Source organism: Trichoplax adhaerens, genomic scaffold, assembly GCF_000150275.1.
Source record: "Trichoplax adhaerens TRIADscaffold_13 genomic scaffold, whole genome shotgun sequence".
Taxonomy (NCBI): domain Eukaryota; kingdom Metazoa; phylum Placozoa; class Uniplacotomia; order Trichoplacea; family Trichoplacidae; genus Trichoplax; species Trichoplax adhaerens.
In genome coordinates, this window is record NW_002060955.1 from 1,406,247 (window position 1) to 1,429,022 (window position 22,776).

General features: G+C 30.7%; 1 protein-coding gene across 1 annotated transcript; it reads right to left on the reverse strand.

Moving 5' to 3' along the window:
- Positions 1–297: 297 nt before the first annotated feature.
- Positions 298–804, reverse strand: TRIADDRAFT_30453 (uncharacterized protein; the record flags this gene model as incomplete). Its single annotated transcript, XM_002116091.1, has 2 exons — positions 298–400; positions 680–804. Coding segments are annotated over 2 exons (228 nt in total), but the record flags the coding sequence as incomplete, so codon positions are not given.
- Positions 805–22,776: the final 21,972 nt, after the last annotated feature.

A 22,776-nucleotide genomic window follows, 5' to 3' on the forward strand; every position in this document is an offset into this window, starting at 1 on the left:
CTGTCTTGCTTTCTTACTTTAACAGTCCATGATAATGTATGCTTATATTGTACGGTAATTTTACAATGTATCAGGATCATATATTACAAAGCTAGTGCAAAAAATTGCCAAATTTTATCATACAAAAGATCCACTCGGTATCATTTAGTCGTATCTTCACGATTTACACGTAATGAGCTGATCGCAAGGGATCGGAATGCTTAGAGCGGTCTTGTGTTATAAGGTCCGATAAATAAGAGGCCAAATATTTGCTACTGTAGTTGTGATCGATGCCTATCGGAATAGTCTGGCAACTTTTTACTCTCCAAATTGTTCAATTGTTTCGACGGTTAACTTTAACAAATCCAAAAACGAATTGACTCCAACTCTTAATGATCTTGGATCAGGTGAGTTAAATTGCCTGTCGGTGAGAGAAGAAAAATGATGTACGAATAGCGATCAATGGTTATACTACAACACATTTAGTCACTCTGAAGTATACATTAATTAAAGTATAGTAGGTATTTTTAATACTGCTTCATTGTTGATTCCTATCCGGAGTAACTTAACATCAAGAGAATTGAAGGTAGCCATGCAATACTCGCTATACCAACACATTATTAGTCTACAGCACGAAATAATTCTTAGTATTTTATAAACTATGAGAGTAATTTGTTGACCATCCTACTTTAATACTGACACAAGCAATTGATTGTCGTTTAATTGTAGATTTTTGACTGCTGAGCTACGTTTGGGTTCTTTGTCGACAGTTAGAGTCCTATAAGCAATTGCTGCTGTCTTGCTATCAGGAAACGGGACAGTTAATTGGCTAGAGGATTGATACGTGTTAAGAATATGACAACATACGTGTTCAATGAATAAATGATCAAGAAATTTAGAATCAGACAAGCATTCAATTTTTGATTAAACCACAGACTTAGCCATGGATTAAATGTTGTAAAGGAATCTGGAATCAATGACGTAGTAATGTCATGCATATCTACGGATGTCTGCTTTAAAAAAGGATACAACGAACTTGTCGACATCTTCAATCTCCCTTACTGAAAGCAACAACTTCAAGATATCTGAGTATAAGAATCATAAATTTAAAACATCAATTGTTAGACAGGGAAATCGTGAGCAATGCCTAACAACTTAACGCCATATCAGTGCATATTATTCAATCTAGCAGAAATTCCTCCATAATCAAATTACCAATTGACTGTGATAAAAGATGGACATTACAGCGTTCACGCCAGTTGCAATATATCCGCCGTTGCTGCACAGTGTACATTACAAGGTAACGCTGTCGCGTTATACACTTATACCCAATCTCTACTTTACTGTACCAACAGTACTTTGCTGCAGAGTGTTACTGTACTGTACTGTACTCATGCACTAGATGGAGACCCGGATGGATCACTATTGGACAGACAGACACTTTCTGCCTCATCACGTTCAAATATGGTGGCAAACACTTGGTTAGGATTATGATGGTGGTACTAAAGTATCCAGACGGTCGATTCAGTTTTTGATTGATTTTTACTAAATTAAGTAATATTACACTGAATCTTATTATCTGTTAGTCAATTTCTGCTTGAAAATAGCTATATAAGATCGTAAGTATTATTGAAGTTCGTACCAAAGATTTAGAAAGCAGACATGGAAGATCCATACTTACTACCGTAAGTACGAAGTAGTCATTTTTTAACATTGGTGGCCTCATTTGGTACAATAAGTCCGTCCATCCGACGAGAAGGCTTGTTCTCCTAAGGCATGTTACAGTGTACAGTTTACAGTATCGTGTATTCTGTACTGTATGATAGTACTGTACAGTACACGAATGATCAATGAAAGTGAAATGGCTTCTTGATGGCCATTTTTGAGCTCAAATCAACTTAATTTTGGAATATGTAGAATTAAATTTCAGTCGCTTAATTAATAAGAATACTCTTTAAAAGACTAATTTCGTTATAAATAGGCGTATCCGTTTGGGTATTGTGCTCGGAAGTTAGCTTACGGAACCAATAGTGAGACGATAAAATCAAAGTTGTTGCTGAAGTAATTCATAAACCTTGAGGATACTCTAATCGAATGCATTGTAAAAGGATTAGTTGGTTCTATATGCAACTCCAACCGTTTTCGAAATAATGGCAGTTGATTGCAGAACTAGGTTCATCTAAATTAATTTATTCGTTCATTAGAAGAAGATTTAATTTATCTCAAAGACACTGATACAATATCTCAATTTTTTTCACAGTACGGTTTTTACCGTTTTTACAGTATCCGTTCGACAGCATATTAAGGGCTCAGAGAGTACTTATAATGATTGCTACGCGCAATTTCAATTCAGTATTCATATATATTAATATTTTGAAGAGAAAGTAAATGTTGTTCTGCTATTTTAATTATTACCAACGATTGACTCATTGATGGTACTATATTTCTTAAGGATTTTTTTTCCAGTCAACAACAGCGAATGACTTTGGACTTTCAATCTCTATATGTCCATTGTATCGGCATAGATGCAAGCTATTCTGCTTATGAACAAGATAATAGATTCTTTATATACTCATACAGTTGTAAAACTATGTTATCGGAAATCTTGGCAGTTCAATTTGTGCTATCAGACATATCAATAGATTAAATCTTTCACCGGTTATTAACAACGCATTTCTATTTGTTCAATAAGAATGACGTCAATATAGAAAGCAATCTAAACTCAATCGCGATATACCTATCTCTTTGCGTACTTCCGTTAAATTATATTATGCTTGTCTCCGAATCGATTATAGTTTATAATACGAAGCGGTGATACGGTTACATTGGCTTTAACCGCGTCTGACGATGCCATTTCTTAGCTGAATTGATCAACACATCCTTCTTAATTACCTTCGATAAGTGCTAGCAAAATGTCTTATAATCCAATTGGAGAAGTTTTCCTCTTCTAATCTAATATATTATGACCTTACCACCAAGAATTTGCTATTTCATTTCTCATAAACAAGCACAAAAATCTCAACTATTAGGGTTATTTTATAATTCATATCTAGGTTTTAATGTTAATTTCCATAACATTTTCATATCTTTGATATCTTCAAGGATTTAAACTAATTTCTGGAATACGTATCGAATTACCTGAATCAAATTTTATTTGCAGTTAACTGATGTTATACTATCCTCTTATATATGGATAACAATAGTAGTAATTATAGCAATATATCTGTTGAAACGGACAGGCTAAATCTCCGTCAATTTCTTGTATATTTTGGAATAGTAGGCATAGCGCTAAATATTATCGGTTTGTTAATCAATCTTATCCTACTATACATTTTGGCTACTAATCGTCATGTCTATAAAACAACTTATTCTTTAGTGATGATAGGGGTTTTATCTGATATCGTTACAAATGTAACAGCTATATTTGCCTTCAGCTTCACGATATCAACTTCGATCAGCTACAGTTACGGAACCTTGATTTGCCGCGCTATTCAACAAATTTCCTTCTCTTCTCTTGGCATATCCATTTACAATTTATGCTTAATTAGTTTTGATCGTTATATTGCAATCGTTAGGCCTCTCAATTTATTTTATCGTCGTCATAAAAAGCAAATCTTTTTTATGAGTGAAATAGTCCTATTGCTGTTTTCTATTATAGTTGCTTTACCAAGAACAATGGCTATTGGAGTTTACGAGGATGAGACAACATTTTGTGATGATAAGATCATAACTATAACAGATTCAATTTTGATGATATTACACTCATTTCTAGTCATTATTTTACCATCGTTGTTCATTTTCATTATATATCGGCGAATAATCGTTCATCAGCAAATTTTTGTACGCCTAAAAGGTATTTATATTAATGGAAGACAAACGCAACTAACGCAAAAACAAAAGCATCTCAGAGCTTTCATAAATATTTCAGCTTACAATATCATTAATATTTGGCCTTTCTGTATATTTAACATTGTACAAGCAATAACTCAAAAACCGTTACTACAAGTAAAAAATGAAAGCATAGCCCTATTTATCATTTCGGTTATTTGTATGTCTACTCTTGCTAATATTACTATTCTTAATCCATTAATAATTATAAAATTTGATAAATATATTCAGGCAAAGTTCTTTAAAACAATGCGAAAAATTTTAGCTCTTTAGTATAACTTCTTTAGCCTGTCATATTGCATATTCAATTCTTTTCTTAAAGTAATAAAAAGAAATCCTACCAATAATATAATAAAGAGCAGGGCAAGGTAGATTTAATCTCTTATCGACAATTCTATCCGTAAATGGCTAGCGGAGGTGAACAAACGCTATTATTGCCAGATCTAGGGTGATTACAATTCTATAATCATCACGCTATATGAAACAAAGTAGATTCTCTAGAGTTTTGGTTTGGCTCCCAATAAGTTTACGATATCAATAATTTCAGCTCATCTTTGTGTCATATGCAACTGTAGTATACATCAATTTCAGTTTCCATTAACCATTGCTAAACAAAGACTAGTTATAACTAATCTTAATATATTACCAACTTTACTAAACTAATTCTCTTTAATTAATTTATTGTATTTGGTTGAAAAAGTAAACAGAAAAATTGATTCAACAATTGCTATGACGATCAATTAATTGAATTTATTTGAGAAGAAGAAAAGAAATGTTACGTTTCAGCCAGCGGCAAATTCTAGATTTGATCGATTTGATTCCTTCTCACATAGCTTTACTACTGTCAATTGCTTCCTTCTTGCTCTTGCAAAATAGAAACACTACCATTTGGAGCGTATTTAATCAAAGTGATAATTAATTAAAGAGCATTGCAGTGGAGTAATCAATAGAAATCGAATATATTGTAGAATTGGCATGTAATTAAGAACGAGCAAAGATTAAATTTATATTACAGTACTGTGTAAGAATTCATCCTATGAAATTCTGTAGATAGGTTTACGAATGATTAGTATGATCGCCACAAATAGCAATTTATTATTTTTACTATGGTACACAATCATATTGTATTACTGTTTCAAAGGCAAAATCTAATATTCTCCTTTCTTATGCACTCTATGACATAACTGTATCATAAATCGGTATACTCTTGTATAGATTTCAGTTATAGGTAGACAGATCTACTCTAGAAGATTGTCTTTACAGATTAATAACGCAAGTAGATATTTCATTTAGGATATATCAAAATTACAAGGCAGTCATTCTCATTTATCTACTATATTGTTGCAGAATGGAATGACATTCTTTCTTAAATACCATGAACAGCAACAATTATTCATTTTATCATTAGAAATCTTATACATAAATCGGCAAGATTAGATGATGTGAATACCGAACACATTAGTTACTCTATAAACTTTTGGTTACCTAGGCTAGTAGTAATACAATTTCTGATATCACATATTTCAGACTAGGAGATATCTCATAATCCTAACAAAATTAATCTAACTAGGCTGCAGCTATCCATGATGACAAGATATCTGGCGTTAATCAGTGATAATTCTTAATCATAGTGTAATGTGCAGCAGTGCCGTGTTAGATTTTCCACATTATAATATGCTTCTATCTGTATTAGCGTAATAAAGTGATACAAATATTAAAATATATAGATTTATAATTTAGATTTATAATTTAGAATTATATAGATTTATATTTATAGATTTATTTAGAATTATATAGGTATTATATAGATTACTATAGAAGTAGCCCTAGAGCAATTGCCTAATCTAAAGAAAGGGCGTTTGATCGTCTATTTAAATTGTAAAGGAATTTGACTTAGTAACAAAACCCTATCCTTAGAGAAAGGGAATTTATAACATGACGGTAAAGTACTGTAATGTAGTCTATAATCGTACAGTTATCGTACAATCTGACGCTAAAACATCAACTGTCAATACTCAGCGATACTAATGTCAGAAAAGTAGTCGCAATAGTCATATAAAATTGTCTGATAAGCAATTACTGTGATCTTTATAAAATTCGGATTTTTCGGAACCGGTCAAATTTATGTCCGATATAATTTTCCTGTTTTAATTTATGTCTGATATAATTTTCCTGTTTTTTAATTTTTGGATTTTTGTTCATGAAAAATATCGTAAGAGTTGATTTTTGAAATTTGAACTTTTTGTTACGAATTTGAAACTTTGGAATTTTATGACGTGACTTGAAAGTCACATTAGGAAAGTTAGTTAGGAAAATAGAAAATAAGATGGAAATTGGCAGAAGTTGTGTTGATTGTTAAGTAGTTAGAATGTTATTTTTATGACTAAATCTTGATGTTTAAAGGTTAATTTTTTTAGACTTTTATAGTGCATTAATGATAGAAATTATGTTAGAAGTGAAGTTTGATGTATTTTATAGTTAGCTTATTGGTTTTATAGTGTTTTGTAAAGGAATCGTAGGGTAAATTGTGTCTGAGCTTTGAGTGATTTTTGTTTTCTTAAATGGTGCAAAGTAGTTTTCTAAAACGGATCTTGAGAGCGATTGGTTAGCAACTGTTTAGTTTTAAATACCTCTGACGGCTCTGCGAAGCCTATAAAGCGATTACTGTGATATAAATGATAGTGCAATTAGAAAATTTAGAGTGAGAGTAGAAGAAGATTTTATTTGAATAACTAGTTGAATTTAAAAGGCCTTCGGGGTCGAATTGTTGTAAGTTAAAACGTTGTTCTTTTTGAAAGGTTGTTTGGTCGTTGACAGTTTTTAAGTCTGTCATTTATTTTATTAATACTTAAAGCTAAGTATTCGTAAGGTTGTTCGGTTTATATTTCTCTCCATTTTTGTTTTGTAATAAATTGTTGTTTGATTATTTTCCCAAATTTTATTTGGTGTCAAAGTATTAGCGTTAAGTCGACCGGAGTGCAACGAAAGTAGAATCAAAGTTTGTTAAAGTTTTGTAGCTTGATCTCTACACTTATCATTTTCATTACAAATAATTAATTACTACAAGAATCTAGTCTATGGTGTTCCGAGCTCAAAGTGAAATGAAGTCTCTAATGTGAGCTCATTTCCGCAGTTCTTAAATACACTTCGTCAAATTCATTTATGACCACAATCAGACTCGACTCATCTAACTAAACACTTTTCCTCAATAGAAATCATTATCGTCTGCAATCTGAATCATTCTACTTAAGATATCAATACACTTCTATTAATACCCAGTAACTTTCAGTACTAAGCATCTTTATAATTACAGTATCGCATATCATGTAAATCTAGTACCATAAATAGTCAGCTAGTCAATATTAGTCATTCACAATTTCTAAAATAGTAGTAAGTAATAATCTAATATTAGTATCACGATAATATCTATTCTTAGTAACTTAAATATATTAAATATAGCTACCAACACAATCAAACGTAGCTGCCATTATAATCGAATATGAGGTGCATCAGTAAAACACTAATAATTATAATAATAATTTTATTGATAAAATCAGACAGCAGTCTCACCACGAATACATAATTTTTATGTAAAAGATAGATTAAGAATAAATGATGATTTAGCAACACTGCTGACTTGATTGCTTAAGTTATAAAAAATTCTCGTAAATTCTCGTTGAAGGAGCTGTTCTTAGTTACACGATGATAGACTGCATTCGAGTATTGCCAAACTCTATAAGTCAATTAAATATCACATCAAAATCAGAGTAATTCTAATGCAAATGTTTCGTTCTATTTAATAGAGAATTAAAGCATGTTGTCTTAGCATTGTTATTAAAATTTGAAGGAAATGTAAAATGCATCAATAACCAACATAAATACCGACGAGCACAATTCTGTTATTGTAAAGATTAGGCTTACCTATTATGATTATAATTTTCCAAAGGTTAAGGAAAAACTACGGTATGCTAACTTAAGTTTACTGAACCAATAATTTTACAAAGTAGTGAATTACGTTATAAAGTGATCAAATCATTGCAAATTCTATATAGCTTACGAATCATTTTATAAAATAACCAAGTTGTTGGCTGCTTTTTGAAGTAAACCAGATTGCCTTGGTTAGTTATAAAGTTACCAAAGCAATTTATAAAGCTTCCACAAAGTTAATGATTAATTTTAAACTTGATTCGACCATTATATATATGGTATGCCTGCTATTGAAGATACTTCGATCATAAATTTTTATTGACGTCCAAAAGTATAACATCCGCTAGCGAAAAAAAATTTAAATTCCTATTTCGTCTTAAAACAAAGGATATTAAATTATTGTTATGAATTATGTTACGATAAATATCCCGTTCTATTATTGATAAAACATATTGTAAATTACTGAATGAAAGCTATATAGCTAATCAAATCAATATTGAGACGAGAACTATATACAATTTCAATAAATAACTTAGATAATTCACGGATTGATTTCAGGAATTTGAGAATATAGAACCGTTTAACGTCACAAATACCTTTCTATAAATGAGAACATTAAATATTCCGGGATGCAGCCAATTTCTTTTTTCATGAATGATATAGTCTATCTATATAGTAAGCTTACTTGTTACTTTTATCGCTCTATAACATGCTAAAAGCAATTCTGTAACGAAACTTAGTGTTGTGATTCTAGACTTTTAGCCATGTTAGTAAGATGTACGGAAGCGTAACTTTCTATATTTATCACAGGCGTATTTGGTAGCTCGCTACTACGGACTGTAATGGTAGATTCTATGCTATAGTTTAGATGATTATATATAGTAAGGTGTTTAGTTTTATTAAGGCTAGAGGTAAAAATAGAACTGTAATTCATATATTAAGATATGCTTAGTGTTACGTACAGGTACAGTAGCATTAGCAAAACTGAAATGTTGTAGTGTACGGTACAGATGTACCTCGGTATCAGCTATTGTAATAGATTGTACGCGCCTAGGTAAAGGTATAAATACAGCGGTAACGCTGAGTTGGGGGGATTTTCGGTTAACATAAGTGTTAGCATGCCAAGGCTGATTAAATAAAGTATAAATTACCCTTAGACCCAGGTGTACTATCCTATGTTACTAGAAACGTAACACTTAGTTTGCCATACTTTGACTGCTAAGAATAATATTTACGGAAACACTTTAGTTGTTTCCATATCGGATTAATGATGATTCGCTGTAAAATGTTGTCGCTAATAATAATTTGACAATGTGTAAATTAAGGTAGAATGTTGCTATGCTGATTGTGGCTGTGACTGCTACGAAATGAATATAAGCTGGCAACTTTAGACTGTTCAGTTCATTCTTTCTGGAAGTCCTTGAATAGTTATATTAGATTGGAGTAGAGCTGCGTGTAGCTAGTCTTTGTATTAGATCTAATAAAGTTCTAATTTTCTACAACTTTGGAATTTTCGTGATTGGTTTTTTCACAAATTTAAATACTACGCTAATGATACAATAGTAACTTTTTTGTGATTTGTAAAAGAATCAACTATAGTTCAGTAGCTTTAAAATGAATTGTATATCCTCAACAAATATGATAATTACAGATCCAAATATGATCTGATAACGATGTAGTTCTTTTTTAAAGGGGCTAATACTTGATTATAAAGAAAGCTAGTTGTTTGGCAAAGGAATTTTACTGGATTTCATGATTAAATTCTCTGTAAGATGTTTCTAGTAGAGAAAGTAATTCTTAGTAGGCGTCAAAAGTTATGACGGGAACTTATAACCTAAGGTTATTACATTATTTACCTTCTCTATATTTTTTATCATGGGTAATAATGATTTTATTTACTATAAATCAATGAAGGATGTTATAAAATAGTTATAAGTAGCATCCGTGAGGAAGATAATAATGTTACCATCACGTTCTGATTATCCATTCATAGGTATTGATTTACGACTCTGCTATGCATAACTGAATTATCTATAATACATTTCCAACGTCAGATTAAATCGTTGAAATTTTTGCAATTGATTTCACTAATCGTCATTAAATTTCATTTTGCTTAAAGGAGATAAAAACGAGACATATAAAAAAGAATTTTTATTGTTAGCTAGATCGCTTAATTCCATTCTATTGCTTTAATAGCATAATGCTGCAAATGCGCTAAAATTGAACTGAAGATTCTTATTCTTGCTATAGAGTTCAGATGATAGCAGTCTGCAGGATTATACACTTAATTTTTGCATAGAGACCCTACAATCAATCAGAATATCCGATACTTTTGACTCAGCTTAATAATCAACGAATTCATTTTTAATTTGTAAGTATGGCATACTGAAAAGTAATTTATAGGAGTAAATCCTTGAGTTAGAATGGAAGAAATTTATAAAATACCTGGGTAGATATAAGAGCGTAAATGGCGTGGATAATTTATCCTAAATCTACCTGGATATGTCTTCTACCCTAATTTTAGAATCATCATATAGTATCGGATTAATCTATAACTATGATAGGATAAAGACATTACAAAACGGCATTTTAAATTTGGGATTTTGAAGAGGTAAACCTGTAATATTAATCTTATAGGAAAATGCTTGAACTAAATTCAAAGTTGGAAAGCAATTTTTCAGTTCAAAAGAGCTTTCGTGAAAGTCCAGAAATAAATGAACAATGGAGTTAATAGCATAATAAGACAGTATTAAAGTCCATGACTCTTTAATAACCCAACTGTTTAACAATAACCAAATATTATGATATATACGAATACACACGTATATAATTGACTATAAGAATACAAGAGTAGTATTTTTATCTACATTTCTATCGTTTAAAATCTGTATTATCGATATTTTTTAAATATCCATTTAGACAGTATAAATCAGTAAAAGCAACAGATTAGTTATAGGAGAGAGCAATCTTGCTGATTTCGATAGGATAAGCAGCCTACTTCAGTATATATAGTATATTTTATAAACAATTTTTAGAAAAAATCTTTAGTTTTCCAATAACAAATACGAATATACCCGTATATCATAATAGAATTTGGATATTAGCCGTAACATAATTATGGTACAAGCCCTTTATTGACCTAATATTAAAATAAATTTCTACACAAAAGCATAAAGACATTAAATATAATTACCGAAAATTTATTCAATTTTGTATGCTGCTATTCATATCAATAACCCAGGAACAGCGAGGTGTGATTTTATTTTAGTGGTCATTTTGGAATGGTAAAGTAAATAATCGCTAAGTGACGTTTTGGTATAATTAAGTATATCTATTGTAATGCTATAGTTTGTCACTGTTAATATATGGCGTTATGTTTTAGTTCGTCAATGTCTTGTTATTCATTAGGAAAAAACATGAGTAATTAATGATAGCTATAATACATGGCATTGAGAAAAATAAACATTTGAATATTTCTGAGGGTAAATTTAGTCCTCATATTAACGAGAGTTGTAAAATTTTAAATTTAGAAAGTAAAAGTAGAGTCCATCAACAAAGAAATAGCCTTGGTACTAACAGTCTATATCGAATCTCAAATTTTCTAATATAGCAGGATGGTAGAATTTCAATTCCCTTTACAGTATCTACCTCGATCATAAATTGATAGTAATCTGTGATCGATAAAACAAAAAGAACACGATGATTCAATTTTTGTTTGATCCTATAAAAAAATTATTTCTCTAAAGACTCGCAGAGAATCAATATATAGATGATATGGAACGAAAATAAATTAATTAACCTGCTGAAGAGATAACATAGGTGATCTATTTTGGCTATTTTAAAATATTTAAATATTGTTTAAAGTAGTCATGGTGTTATCCATCATTAGAAGCTATAGCTACATGGTACAATTGGCTAATACAATGGCATCTGGTGCCCATGTAACATATATATTTATTGACTGCATTTGAGTTATTGATACAAAATGGATCGAATGCACAATTACTGTGTCTACAATTGTTAGTTTTGCCTCATGCTCATAAATCAGTGTTTTTAATTTTAATTATCATCTTATTATTTTTAGTCATACTTCCTGAAGCTGTTGTTCTTCCTATTAAGAGTATTTGATCAATAGTTTATTCGCTTCGAATTAATAATAATCGAACAAATCCATATCTTTCCTTTCGTTTGGTCTTATTGTCATTGGAAGCCATTTGCGACTGCTCGGAGTTACAAATACAGAGAAATAAAGTTATAAGAATCCCTAACATTGTGTATTTTAATATCAGTAGGCATCAGCAAAATTGAAAGGCAGCTACGGAATCGTTGTTTAGCAGCAGCTGCGAAAGCATTTATATTTGGTCAGGGGCTTCAATTCAAAAATATTAGTGTAGTTTGCATCAGTTATCTTCTATTGGAACAAGAGAAATTTTTAAATATTTTTCTTTGCATGATGAATTCTACCTATTACAATGCGTCTACGGAATTCGATATATTTTATTCTTGCCTTGCAATATCTGGATTTTTTCTATCTAGCGTCGGACTGGCTGGAAATATAACTTTAATATATATTTTGATAGCCGACAAGTATTTCCATAAAACGAATTATGTTCTGATGTTAATCGGAGTTATTTCTGATACAGTAAGCAATTCTGTTTCGTTCGCTTCTTGTGTATTTGTTGCTGGAAACAGCCACAATTATTATTCAGTATTGGTTACATGTAAAATTTTCATTTACGTTATATTTGCATCTTATGGTGTTTCTATCTTAAATTTGACTTTAATTGGAATTGATCGCTACATGGCAGTGGTAAAGCCATTTTTACCCTGTTACCGCTTACATAAGAAGCAGATATTGATAGCTAGTGAGATTTTGATATTAATGCTTTCTACATTAATCCCTATACCTGCTTTATTTTTCGCTGGAACTAACATAGAAGATACTAGACTTTGTGATTTTCCAGACATAACCATAAGTGTTTCATTATGTCTCATATTTTATGCAGTTCTGTTGCATATTATGCCTTCTATTTTATTGTCAGTTATGTATTGGCAAATAATTACCCATCAACGTAATTATGTACGACCTGGACAATCTTCACAACGTCTGGATGACATTAGAAAACGAAAATTAATCAAAGCACTTTCTAGTATTTCATTATCCTATATTTTATCCTCATGGCCATCGTGTTTGCTTCTACTGACTTTAGCAATAACTCAACAATCAATGTTACAAATTCGTAAGCGGAGTGTATTCGCTTTTGTAATTTCCTTATTGGCCTTTTCGGTGATTATGAGCATGGCAATTTTTAATCCATTTCTATGCCTGAAATTTGATTCTAATATTCGAGCAAAAGTGAAAAGAATATTCTGCCGGAAAAAATTCCTTGTTCATGATATATCTGCACCAAGCTTGACGATTTTTGTCCGTTCGTCTTAATATTAAAAAAAATTACAATGCAGCATTAATTCAATGTATGTACAGTTTTTTAATTTTTTCTATCTGAATTGATGTACTTGCGGCAATTTCACTCTATTCTCATAGATCATGCAAGTATAATAACTTTGCTAGCCTTTCAGAAGTATTCGCTATAGGTATTGATTATATATAATATATACAGTTAAATTATGTTCCCTATTCTATCATTTATTCGGAAATATTACGTAATATATAATGATATATTGGTCGGGACAGAATTTGTGTTTCAAATTACTGTACTAAGTTGCCATTTCAAGAAAACAGTAACAAAATGTTGCATAGTCTACTACATATCGTCATTTTGGCTGCTTATTTTAACCGAGTTGTAGCAATTATCTAGGGATATATTGAAGTTGCTAGTGAGCAATATGACTGATTGCATTATTTTAAAGAAAATTTATTCTCTAAGTAAAAATGATATGAAGGAATTATGAATATTGCTATGATACGATACGTATACAAATCTCAGTCATAATATATAATAATAAAGGTGTTTAATGATAGCAACAGTCCTTTGTCAATAATATTTTTAGAAATTTTTAGCGGATTGCAGTTCCTATTACTCTGCACTTAAATGATGCTAGGTGTAGTGTATTTAGAATATACTGTAACTATATTCTACTCTTAAATATAGACATGTTGTATTGCTCTTATATTTAGACAGATCTACAGTCCGCTTACTCTACATTCATATATAGACTACTGTATTTAGTTATCACGGTACTCGCTGTTTTCTACAATCATCTGCTATTTTGTAACCTGTTATGGTATATGTTGTATCTAATTCCACAATCCTATTCTCTGCATGTGCTCTATCTTTAAAACTGTAAATACCGGCGATTTCTACCTCAGAGTTCATTAGCCTCTCAGTTAGTCCTCTAGTTAGTCTCTCACAGTCTAATACTTCTACTCGTTACTCACGACAGCTTGCACGCTGATCTACCGTACTAACTCACTGTACTTCATATTACTAACCTACAATAAAGCATAACTTTTATAAACCCTTTGTTGTAATAATTGTAAATGGCGACTAAATCTCAAACCTCTGAGATATCGAACCCTCCATCACACTAGGAGCTCATCGAAATTTTATGAGATGAACCTTATATACTTATTTTTACAATATAGGAAACGCTACGTAGGCTAACGATATAGAAAATTTCATTTTCATAATGTCGTATATTGAAAGTAGAGTATATAGGGGGGCAGAAAGCAAGCTTATACCGCGACATTGTACAAAATGATCGAATAAAGCATCTTTTTACCTTCCCATCTATCACAATACAATCACTAGCGACGGCAACATGAAAGGTAGTTTAGATTTATTCTATTACTTATTGCATAAATGTAACGTTCTATATTGATTTATAGCACCTTTTGACAATGCAACTGTAGGTATAATTGCATAAAGCAGCAATTAAGCTACACTTTTATCAAATTTAAGTGTAGCTGGCATTGCTGGCTACATTAGTAATTCGTAATTTATCTGTAATTTGGATTATCTTAAAGCATAGATAATGCAAATGCTTTTGCCATACATAGGATCTATAAAAATGAGCTAATGCAAGTCATATTATAGCAGAAGTTATAATCATAATCTATCTAGGTGATTATTAATTAATCAACCGTTATTGAACGCCTTTGACAGAATTCATGTAACAGTTAATTGATAAACGTCTGTTTATTTGGTTATTTACCAATATATCATTTCTAGGTATTTACTGCTAACTAAAATTTGCCTAATAATAGATTCTTCAATGTTATTTTGTTTCACTTCCGATAGTATATCAAACGTATTTGCGCCAGTAAAAATTGGAATAGCAACAGTGTAAAAACGAATTTGCCTTATTTTTTGTTAGCAACATATCGTGGGTGCGATTCTATCTATACTTCAAGTCGAATACCCTTGAGGAATAAATACTAATAGCATCGATCGCTATTATGCTTTAATTAAAACTTCTTATGTTCTTAACGCTTGTATAAACGGTAGAAAATCGTTATTAGTTAGAATTATTTGCACGAATATACTCGTAGCAATAACAATACTAGAATATTTTACATTTAGCTCGTAGTAGTATATTAATTTTCATAAGATTATTCCGACACATTAATATATGACTATTACGAAATGGCATTGTCTGAAAAATTTCTCGTCCGATTTTGATAAATAATACTGCTTAGTATTGATTGATAATACCTTTACTTAGGATTTCATGGATATTTAATAGACAACTACGAATTTTTGAAATAATATGTAAGTGATAATAATTAATTGGTGTTTACTTAGCTAACAGTGTACGTTGAGATTTCATTCCTAAATTGATAAGAGCCAGTATTTCAGTTAGAGGAAAGCAGGTAGAAAACTGTCGAGGCTAATAAACCTAATGTAAACCCGTACCAGTAGTCTTTCTTTTTTACGCTATAAATATTGATTTATAGGCATTAATTTCAGTACATTGATGTTGCTTTCAGCTATGAGCTATGTACTATCTTAATGAATTGTTTGTTTATTTCATGATTGTAAAATTAATGTGAAATTATAAGTTTAAGTTTGAAAACCTTCGCTTTTACGCTTATTTTTAATTTTCTGAGATCTTCCACAATTTATTCTGAGAAGAAATAGGTAAACCTGCTATACCAACCGTAAAAACATATCACTCAGTGAATATATATATTATATAGTCAGTGTAAGAAGTTAACAAATAATTAGCTAGCAACACTAGTGTATAAATTTATGAACATGATTAAAGGCGGTGTCACGGGACGAACCACCGTGAAGAGTAAATGACTAAATTTAGTGTTTAACATTATATATGGCGATAATTAATAATGACTTACGGTAAGAACTACAGTAGTTATTATTTTGTTACAGTAAATTATGCTGTATTGTAGTAAGACTTCTCTTAAGGTAACTAATATTAATTGAATATAGTGTTATGTCTTGTAACGCTTGTGATGAATATCCTGAAGAAATTCAATTATAGACGATACAATATAGATAATTCTGTGTGTGGACATACTGTAGTCTAATTATCTAGAATCGTTCAGCACATGTCCAAAATTATGAATAATGTCTGTAGTAATTTGGCTATCCAATATGAGCTAAATTTCTTGAACTGTTATGACTCATGCATGATAGCTGCTAACGAAAGATATTTAAGCTCGGCAGATAGTTGAATAAAAAAAGAGTTGTATAGTTGTTTTAACGTAGAAACGAAGGCGTCTAAATTCTTGTGAGGTAGTTAAGGGATACTGAATCCTGGAGACTATATTGATTTAAACACTTGTTTTACGTTATCTTCGTCACGAAGCTGGTTTGTGACAGGCGGTTTTTAAGTAATATATAAATAGTACATTATTATATGTAAATTTAGTATCGGACTTGATACTATGATTTATGAGATTATTTCTTTAAGTGATAGTCATATTAAGTATATTCGACGAATACTTACATTTGATACGAACTATCAACGAACATATTTATGAATTGATAAATATTGGCTAGGTATTTTTAGAACATTTATAATATAATTTAATTAATATTAAGTTCCCATTACCTAGCTATAAATTTCATTAAACTTCAGCAAAATTAAAATTCCTAACTTATTCCAGTCATAGGAATTTACTGACTTAGGTTAATCTTGACAATAATCTAAACAATTGCAGTCATCTTACACTATATATGATATTAAACGGAGCAAATCAGATCGTAGACCAGTTCGTATTCTATTAACAGAAAAGTGATGGCAACAGTTTACTATAATTTTCTTGGAGTAAAGCTAACGTATAGATTTACGTTATGATTGTGCTTAATGTAATTATCTGTGCTATATGAGCCAGCATGCTAATATATAGATTGTCATGCGAAACTCATCCTTTACCATCTCTCAGAATGGGTGGAAACTTTTTATATATGTTGCGATAGTAGTTATACTTTACCTGTACACATTAATAACATAGTCTTTCTTAATGTACCTGGAAACGTAAAACTCGAAATAATACCAAAAAAATTTTAAATTATAACTAAATAGTCAATCCTTGAATGTAGTAATAAATTCACCAATAGCCCAGTAAAACTGCCTTAATACTTTGAAAATAACCCAGTTAGAAATTTTCTAAAATGTTTGGTCTCTGTTTATGCATTACAGTTAACCGGTTAAATTTTCCTATGGTTATTTCCAACCATCAGACTATTCATTATTAATATTATTGTTTTCTTCTATTATTAGAAAGATAATACGTATCGAATGATCACCCTTTTAACTAATAGATGTAGAAGAAAATCACGCAAAACTTACGAGCTGCTTTTATTTTTTTGAAATTTTATTCTACTTTCTCATTTTTATTACATTTAGCGCTTTTTTACTATAATGGTAGTTACAACAGCTGGTACATGGGTAAATATCTATTGATATTTGATTTGGATGCGAAAAATATATAATAGGAATAATATAATCTTAGTAACATTGTTTGCTAACTAATTACATTTACCGATTCAACGGAGCCGCTATTTTCGTGATCAGCTGATAATTATTCATTCTTTGCAGGCTATTGCTTCACTGCCGCGGTGACTATTTACTTCCGCGATTGGTCGTTTAGTGTTAAATCAAATATTATGATTTACTATCAGTAACTGACATAGACGTAGATTATTAGAGCCAAATACTTATGATTTTATAGCATACTGTGCTTCATTTTATAATCATCTACCCCACATTATGCTAAAAATATTTTGTGTGACATCACAATTTTAACGCGTTTATACTTTTAGAAGATCCATTATAATTATTTTGTTGATATAATATCGGTTGCTAAAACAAGTAATCGATTATTACTGTTAATTAAAATTAGTCTGAAAGCTAACTGTAAATATTAAGAACATCTTTACGTGGCTTAAACTCTGTACTTAACCAGATTTAGATATTTTGTTGAGATAATTTCGTAATAATTTTGGTGGTACGTACTACTATCTACAGGCGAACATTCTATCATTTTACAAGAATAAATTAGACCATGCGCTGTAAATAAGATATAGCTGTTCAATATAACACTTAACTTGAGCTAATTCTATTTGCCTAATTAAATCATAACTATGATAACTAATTTGTGACTATTTATGATAGCAATTTTCGAAGATTCAGCAAAACTAATTGTAATATAACTTAGTATTGTGATTGTAGACTGTTAGCCATGTTTAGTATAATGTACGGTAGCGTACCTTCTATATTTATCCTAAGAGATATTTGATAGCCATAACTATAGACTGTAGTGGTATAGACTCTATGCTAGAGTTCAGATAGCTGTATACAGTAAGGTGTTGAGTTACTAATAAGGTTATAGGTAAAAATAGAACCGTAAATCATATATTAGGATATAGTTAATTCATTGTACTTTTAATTTAACTATGTTTAAAATAAGGTAAAAGGTTGTCATGCGGATTGTAGCTGCGAATGCTACGAAAATTATAAAAGCATACAACTTTAGATTATTCTGTTAATTCGTTCTAGAAGTCTTTAATGATAGTATTCGGCTAGAGTAGAGCTGTAAGTAGTTAATATTTGTATAAGATTCAATAAAGCCCTTATTTTTCTAAAATTTGGAATTTCTTGATCGGTATATATCACCATGTCACAACCCTCACTTGTGGCAAAGGAAAGTAAAGAACGCTAGTGTAGTTACTTAAAACTTGGGCTATTTCTCCAGCACTTTCAGTTCCTATGAGAGAAGTATTTGAGAACTCGATTTCTCGGCTGATCTCCACAGACAACTGACTAATTATTACACTATTCTTCACGATATGAGTCTTGCCGTTTCTTGAGCAATTACTAACTTTATTCTACAAACGCACGCGCTTAAATAGGTTTCTACAGTGAATTCCAATATTAACGAGTGAGAATTCATACTTTACAAGTTACATTAATTAGTATAATACTATTACTAAATATGCATGTCGATATTCTCAGACTTAGATAGCTACAAGCTATCAGGTGTTCAGACGCTTAACCTTCGTCCATATACGGCTCAATTTTTAGAGATTAACACACCTTATAAACCTACAGTAAATTAACTGCTAACAACTTCTATTTCTATCTCATTTCTACCATCCTATTATCAGCTACGAGCGCATTAAACATAGCACATAACCTTATCTTATCTATTCATAAGCATTCATTAATCAACAGTTACTTAATTAGTAACGGCGTACCGTGACACACTAATATCGCAATTTGATTTGAGAAAATTAATTTGATTATTATTCTAGTTCAGCCGGTATTGATAATATGTAGCTAATCAATTCATTTATATTTCGTACGATTTGTGTATCCATTTTTTTAATTGTATCTACTTATGCAGCACCTATATAACAATCGAAAATATTAGCTTGAGCAAAAATTTTAAGACTCAAACATCCTAGCATTTCTGCTTTCAGGTAATGTTAGGCTCACATTTAATATCGAACGCTAAGTCATAATTATCATTATATTTTATGAACTATTATAAATTATACTCACGCCCATCAAATCGTATGCTAAAGCTGCTTATAATAGCATAAAGAAAATAGCTAATTTTTCTGAATTGCAAAACACTAACTGAACTACCAATTCTCACCTAGTGCTTGTTGACACTCCTCGGTCTTAAATTCAGAACTATTATAGCATTGAGATCAAAATTAAAAAAAAGAAACATTATCATCTCCATATTTCAATATGCTAATATCCTATTGTTACGTAGCAAAGCACCGTACTTGCTAATTAAATAGATTTTGTTAGTATTTAGCTAATGAATCATATTGGTAAGCGATAATTGAAATTGAGAATATTAATGTCTAGATTGCGCAATCTAGACGACAAAAGGCATAATTGTATTTGAAATTAATTAGTAGAGCCTATATACAGTAGATATTAATAATGGCGACACGTTAGCACCCGCTACAATAAAAACTATACCAATCTTTTAGAACAGTCTTATCTCTGTGTAACCGAAAGTAGTAAAGAACTACCATACAGTAGATCTCCAGGTGTAGTGGAACAAGGCATAAGTAATCTATTAGTTTAGGGTAGTAGTTCGCAACATAAGTTTGTGACACCTATGCGACCAGTGATTTTCAAGTCTACCTTTACTTTTCTATTGCTATCAGTTCTATATGTAATATTGATTTGATAGCCAATAATGTACAACTATATATCTTTATATCAGATAAATATTTCGTGAAACAACGTAATATTTTAATGCTAGTTTGTATTGCTTCCAAAGTCTTGTCGAATATTTCTTCGTGTATTTTCACTAATTTGCTCCTAGATAGTAATATCAGTCAGACAAAAGGTTTGTTGACTGCGTATCGAATATTTGGAATATTTGTTTACACATCTTATGGAGTATCATTTATGAGCCTATGCTTAACTATTATCGACGGATATTTTGCGTTCGTTAAATCTTTTAATATGTTTTATGAAAGGTCTAAGTGGTTGATTATCATAATTATCGAACTACTCATTTGGTCAATATCAGTAGTTATGGCTATACCAGAGTTAGTGTTTATGCAAGCTTGAAAAGACACTTTTGATCAACTGATATGCAATTATCCTAATGTAACAGAACAGTATCAATTTCAGTTTATTTAGAATCATGTTGTTTTCAATAATCTGCTACCGGCGGTCATCGTCATCCTTTATTTACAAATTATAATTTTCTAACGCCATTATATAACACCTGGGCTACGGATGCAACCTTTTCAACGTGATATAGCAAGAAAACAAAAATTAATCAAATTCTTGATCAACATCTTAGCATGTTATGCATTTGTGACATTTCCCAACTTTGTACTTATATTTGCGATGAGTGTAACAGGAAAAAACCTGAAATAATTGCAAACTAATGGTCTAACGGTACTTGTGCTGATCATACTTGCAACGTCTATGATCAGTAATACAACAGTTATTAATCCATTTCTATACTTGAAATTTGATGGAAGTATTCGTATAAGATTTAATAAAACCATTGAATAATAAATTTAATAGAGCAAAAAGAAAGTTAAATAATTGACAGTCACTGACTGAAATGAAATACTCGTACACTCTAGGCACACGATTCTCATCTAGGTACAGAAGCTTCATCTCAAACAGTTGATTTGTTTATATATTTTAGTGTTAGATTGAAGTTTTCTATCATGATCGATATTATGATAGAAAGCTGAGCTGAAAGCAGTACGCACCAGTGGTTATTTCTATGATTAATTTGGCTGGCTATTTTTGAGTGAAAATATTATTTACGCGTCTGTCAAATCTGGGTGTAAATTAGTATATTATTCTGCATTTTCGTTTTATTTGTAGCATGCACTTATTAAATGCAATTAAGATTGCGACAGCTGGAACACGTGTGCAGGTAAAAATTTTTATTTGTACCATTGACGAATACACCACCAATACAAATGATGAGAATAGTATAAGGTAATTTGCATAGAATTTAATACGTATTAAGAGGTAATCAGCTTTGAAATAAATTTCTATTTATAAAATCAACTGATAACAGAATTTCATTGTTCTTCCTATACTGCTTTCTAGCTTCCTGAGGCTATTTTAAGCAGAACTTTTAACATTAATTCTTATATCGCAGTTGGCTCTTACTCAAAGACCATTGTAAAACTTTTCGTCGTTGTCTGTAATTCAAGGTATACATGTACTTTAATATGCTGCTTTACTTACCGTATTTAGCATTAAATTAATTTGCCATGCCAATATTACAGATCGTTATTGATTAAAAATAGCATCGCTACTGACTTTAATTGATAAGAATACCACATAAATATTCACTGCGACCTCATTTTATTTTGCCAATTCTTGGTTCATTTACTATCATAATTGTGCTTTATAACTTGGTGATTTATAATTATCAATAAATAATTTTTGGCTGTTTTGTAGGATCAATACGTAGTAATGTAGCAATAGTAAATGGTGAGATTTTTTCTCTTGAAAATATAACCCCGTTGAAGCGATTTAATATGGTTATTATATCATAAAAATTATAATTTGTGACAAGTATGCTAGTATACCAGTTATTATTCGTAAAACTGGTTTCGTTGTTCGAATTAAAAACAATTTCATTCAGTTAAAAACTATCGTTGTCTACATAAAACAATATTAATATAGTTATATTGCCAGGCAGGGTTATTTTCTTACGTTTACTTTTTAAAATTTTTGGTTTAACTTTCCTTTGCTCACCTGGATATATCCCTATTTTAGAGATAATAAAGGATGAGTATGTTATTTAAGGTTGTTGATGCCAAGCTGTTCCTCAGCTGAGTCTGTATTTTGGTAACTAAGTCCTGAATTTCATTTAAGAAGGTATTTTATCGCGAAAGCAAATAAGTTAAATTGATAATGATTGGCTAGACTAGAGGTGATGAAATGTCGTTTACGTTCGAGATTTAGAATTAGCATCTTAATTTAATTGCAGATCCTTACAACATTTGCTTTCTGATCTGTATGCAACACAAGTTTATATCA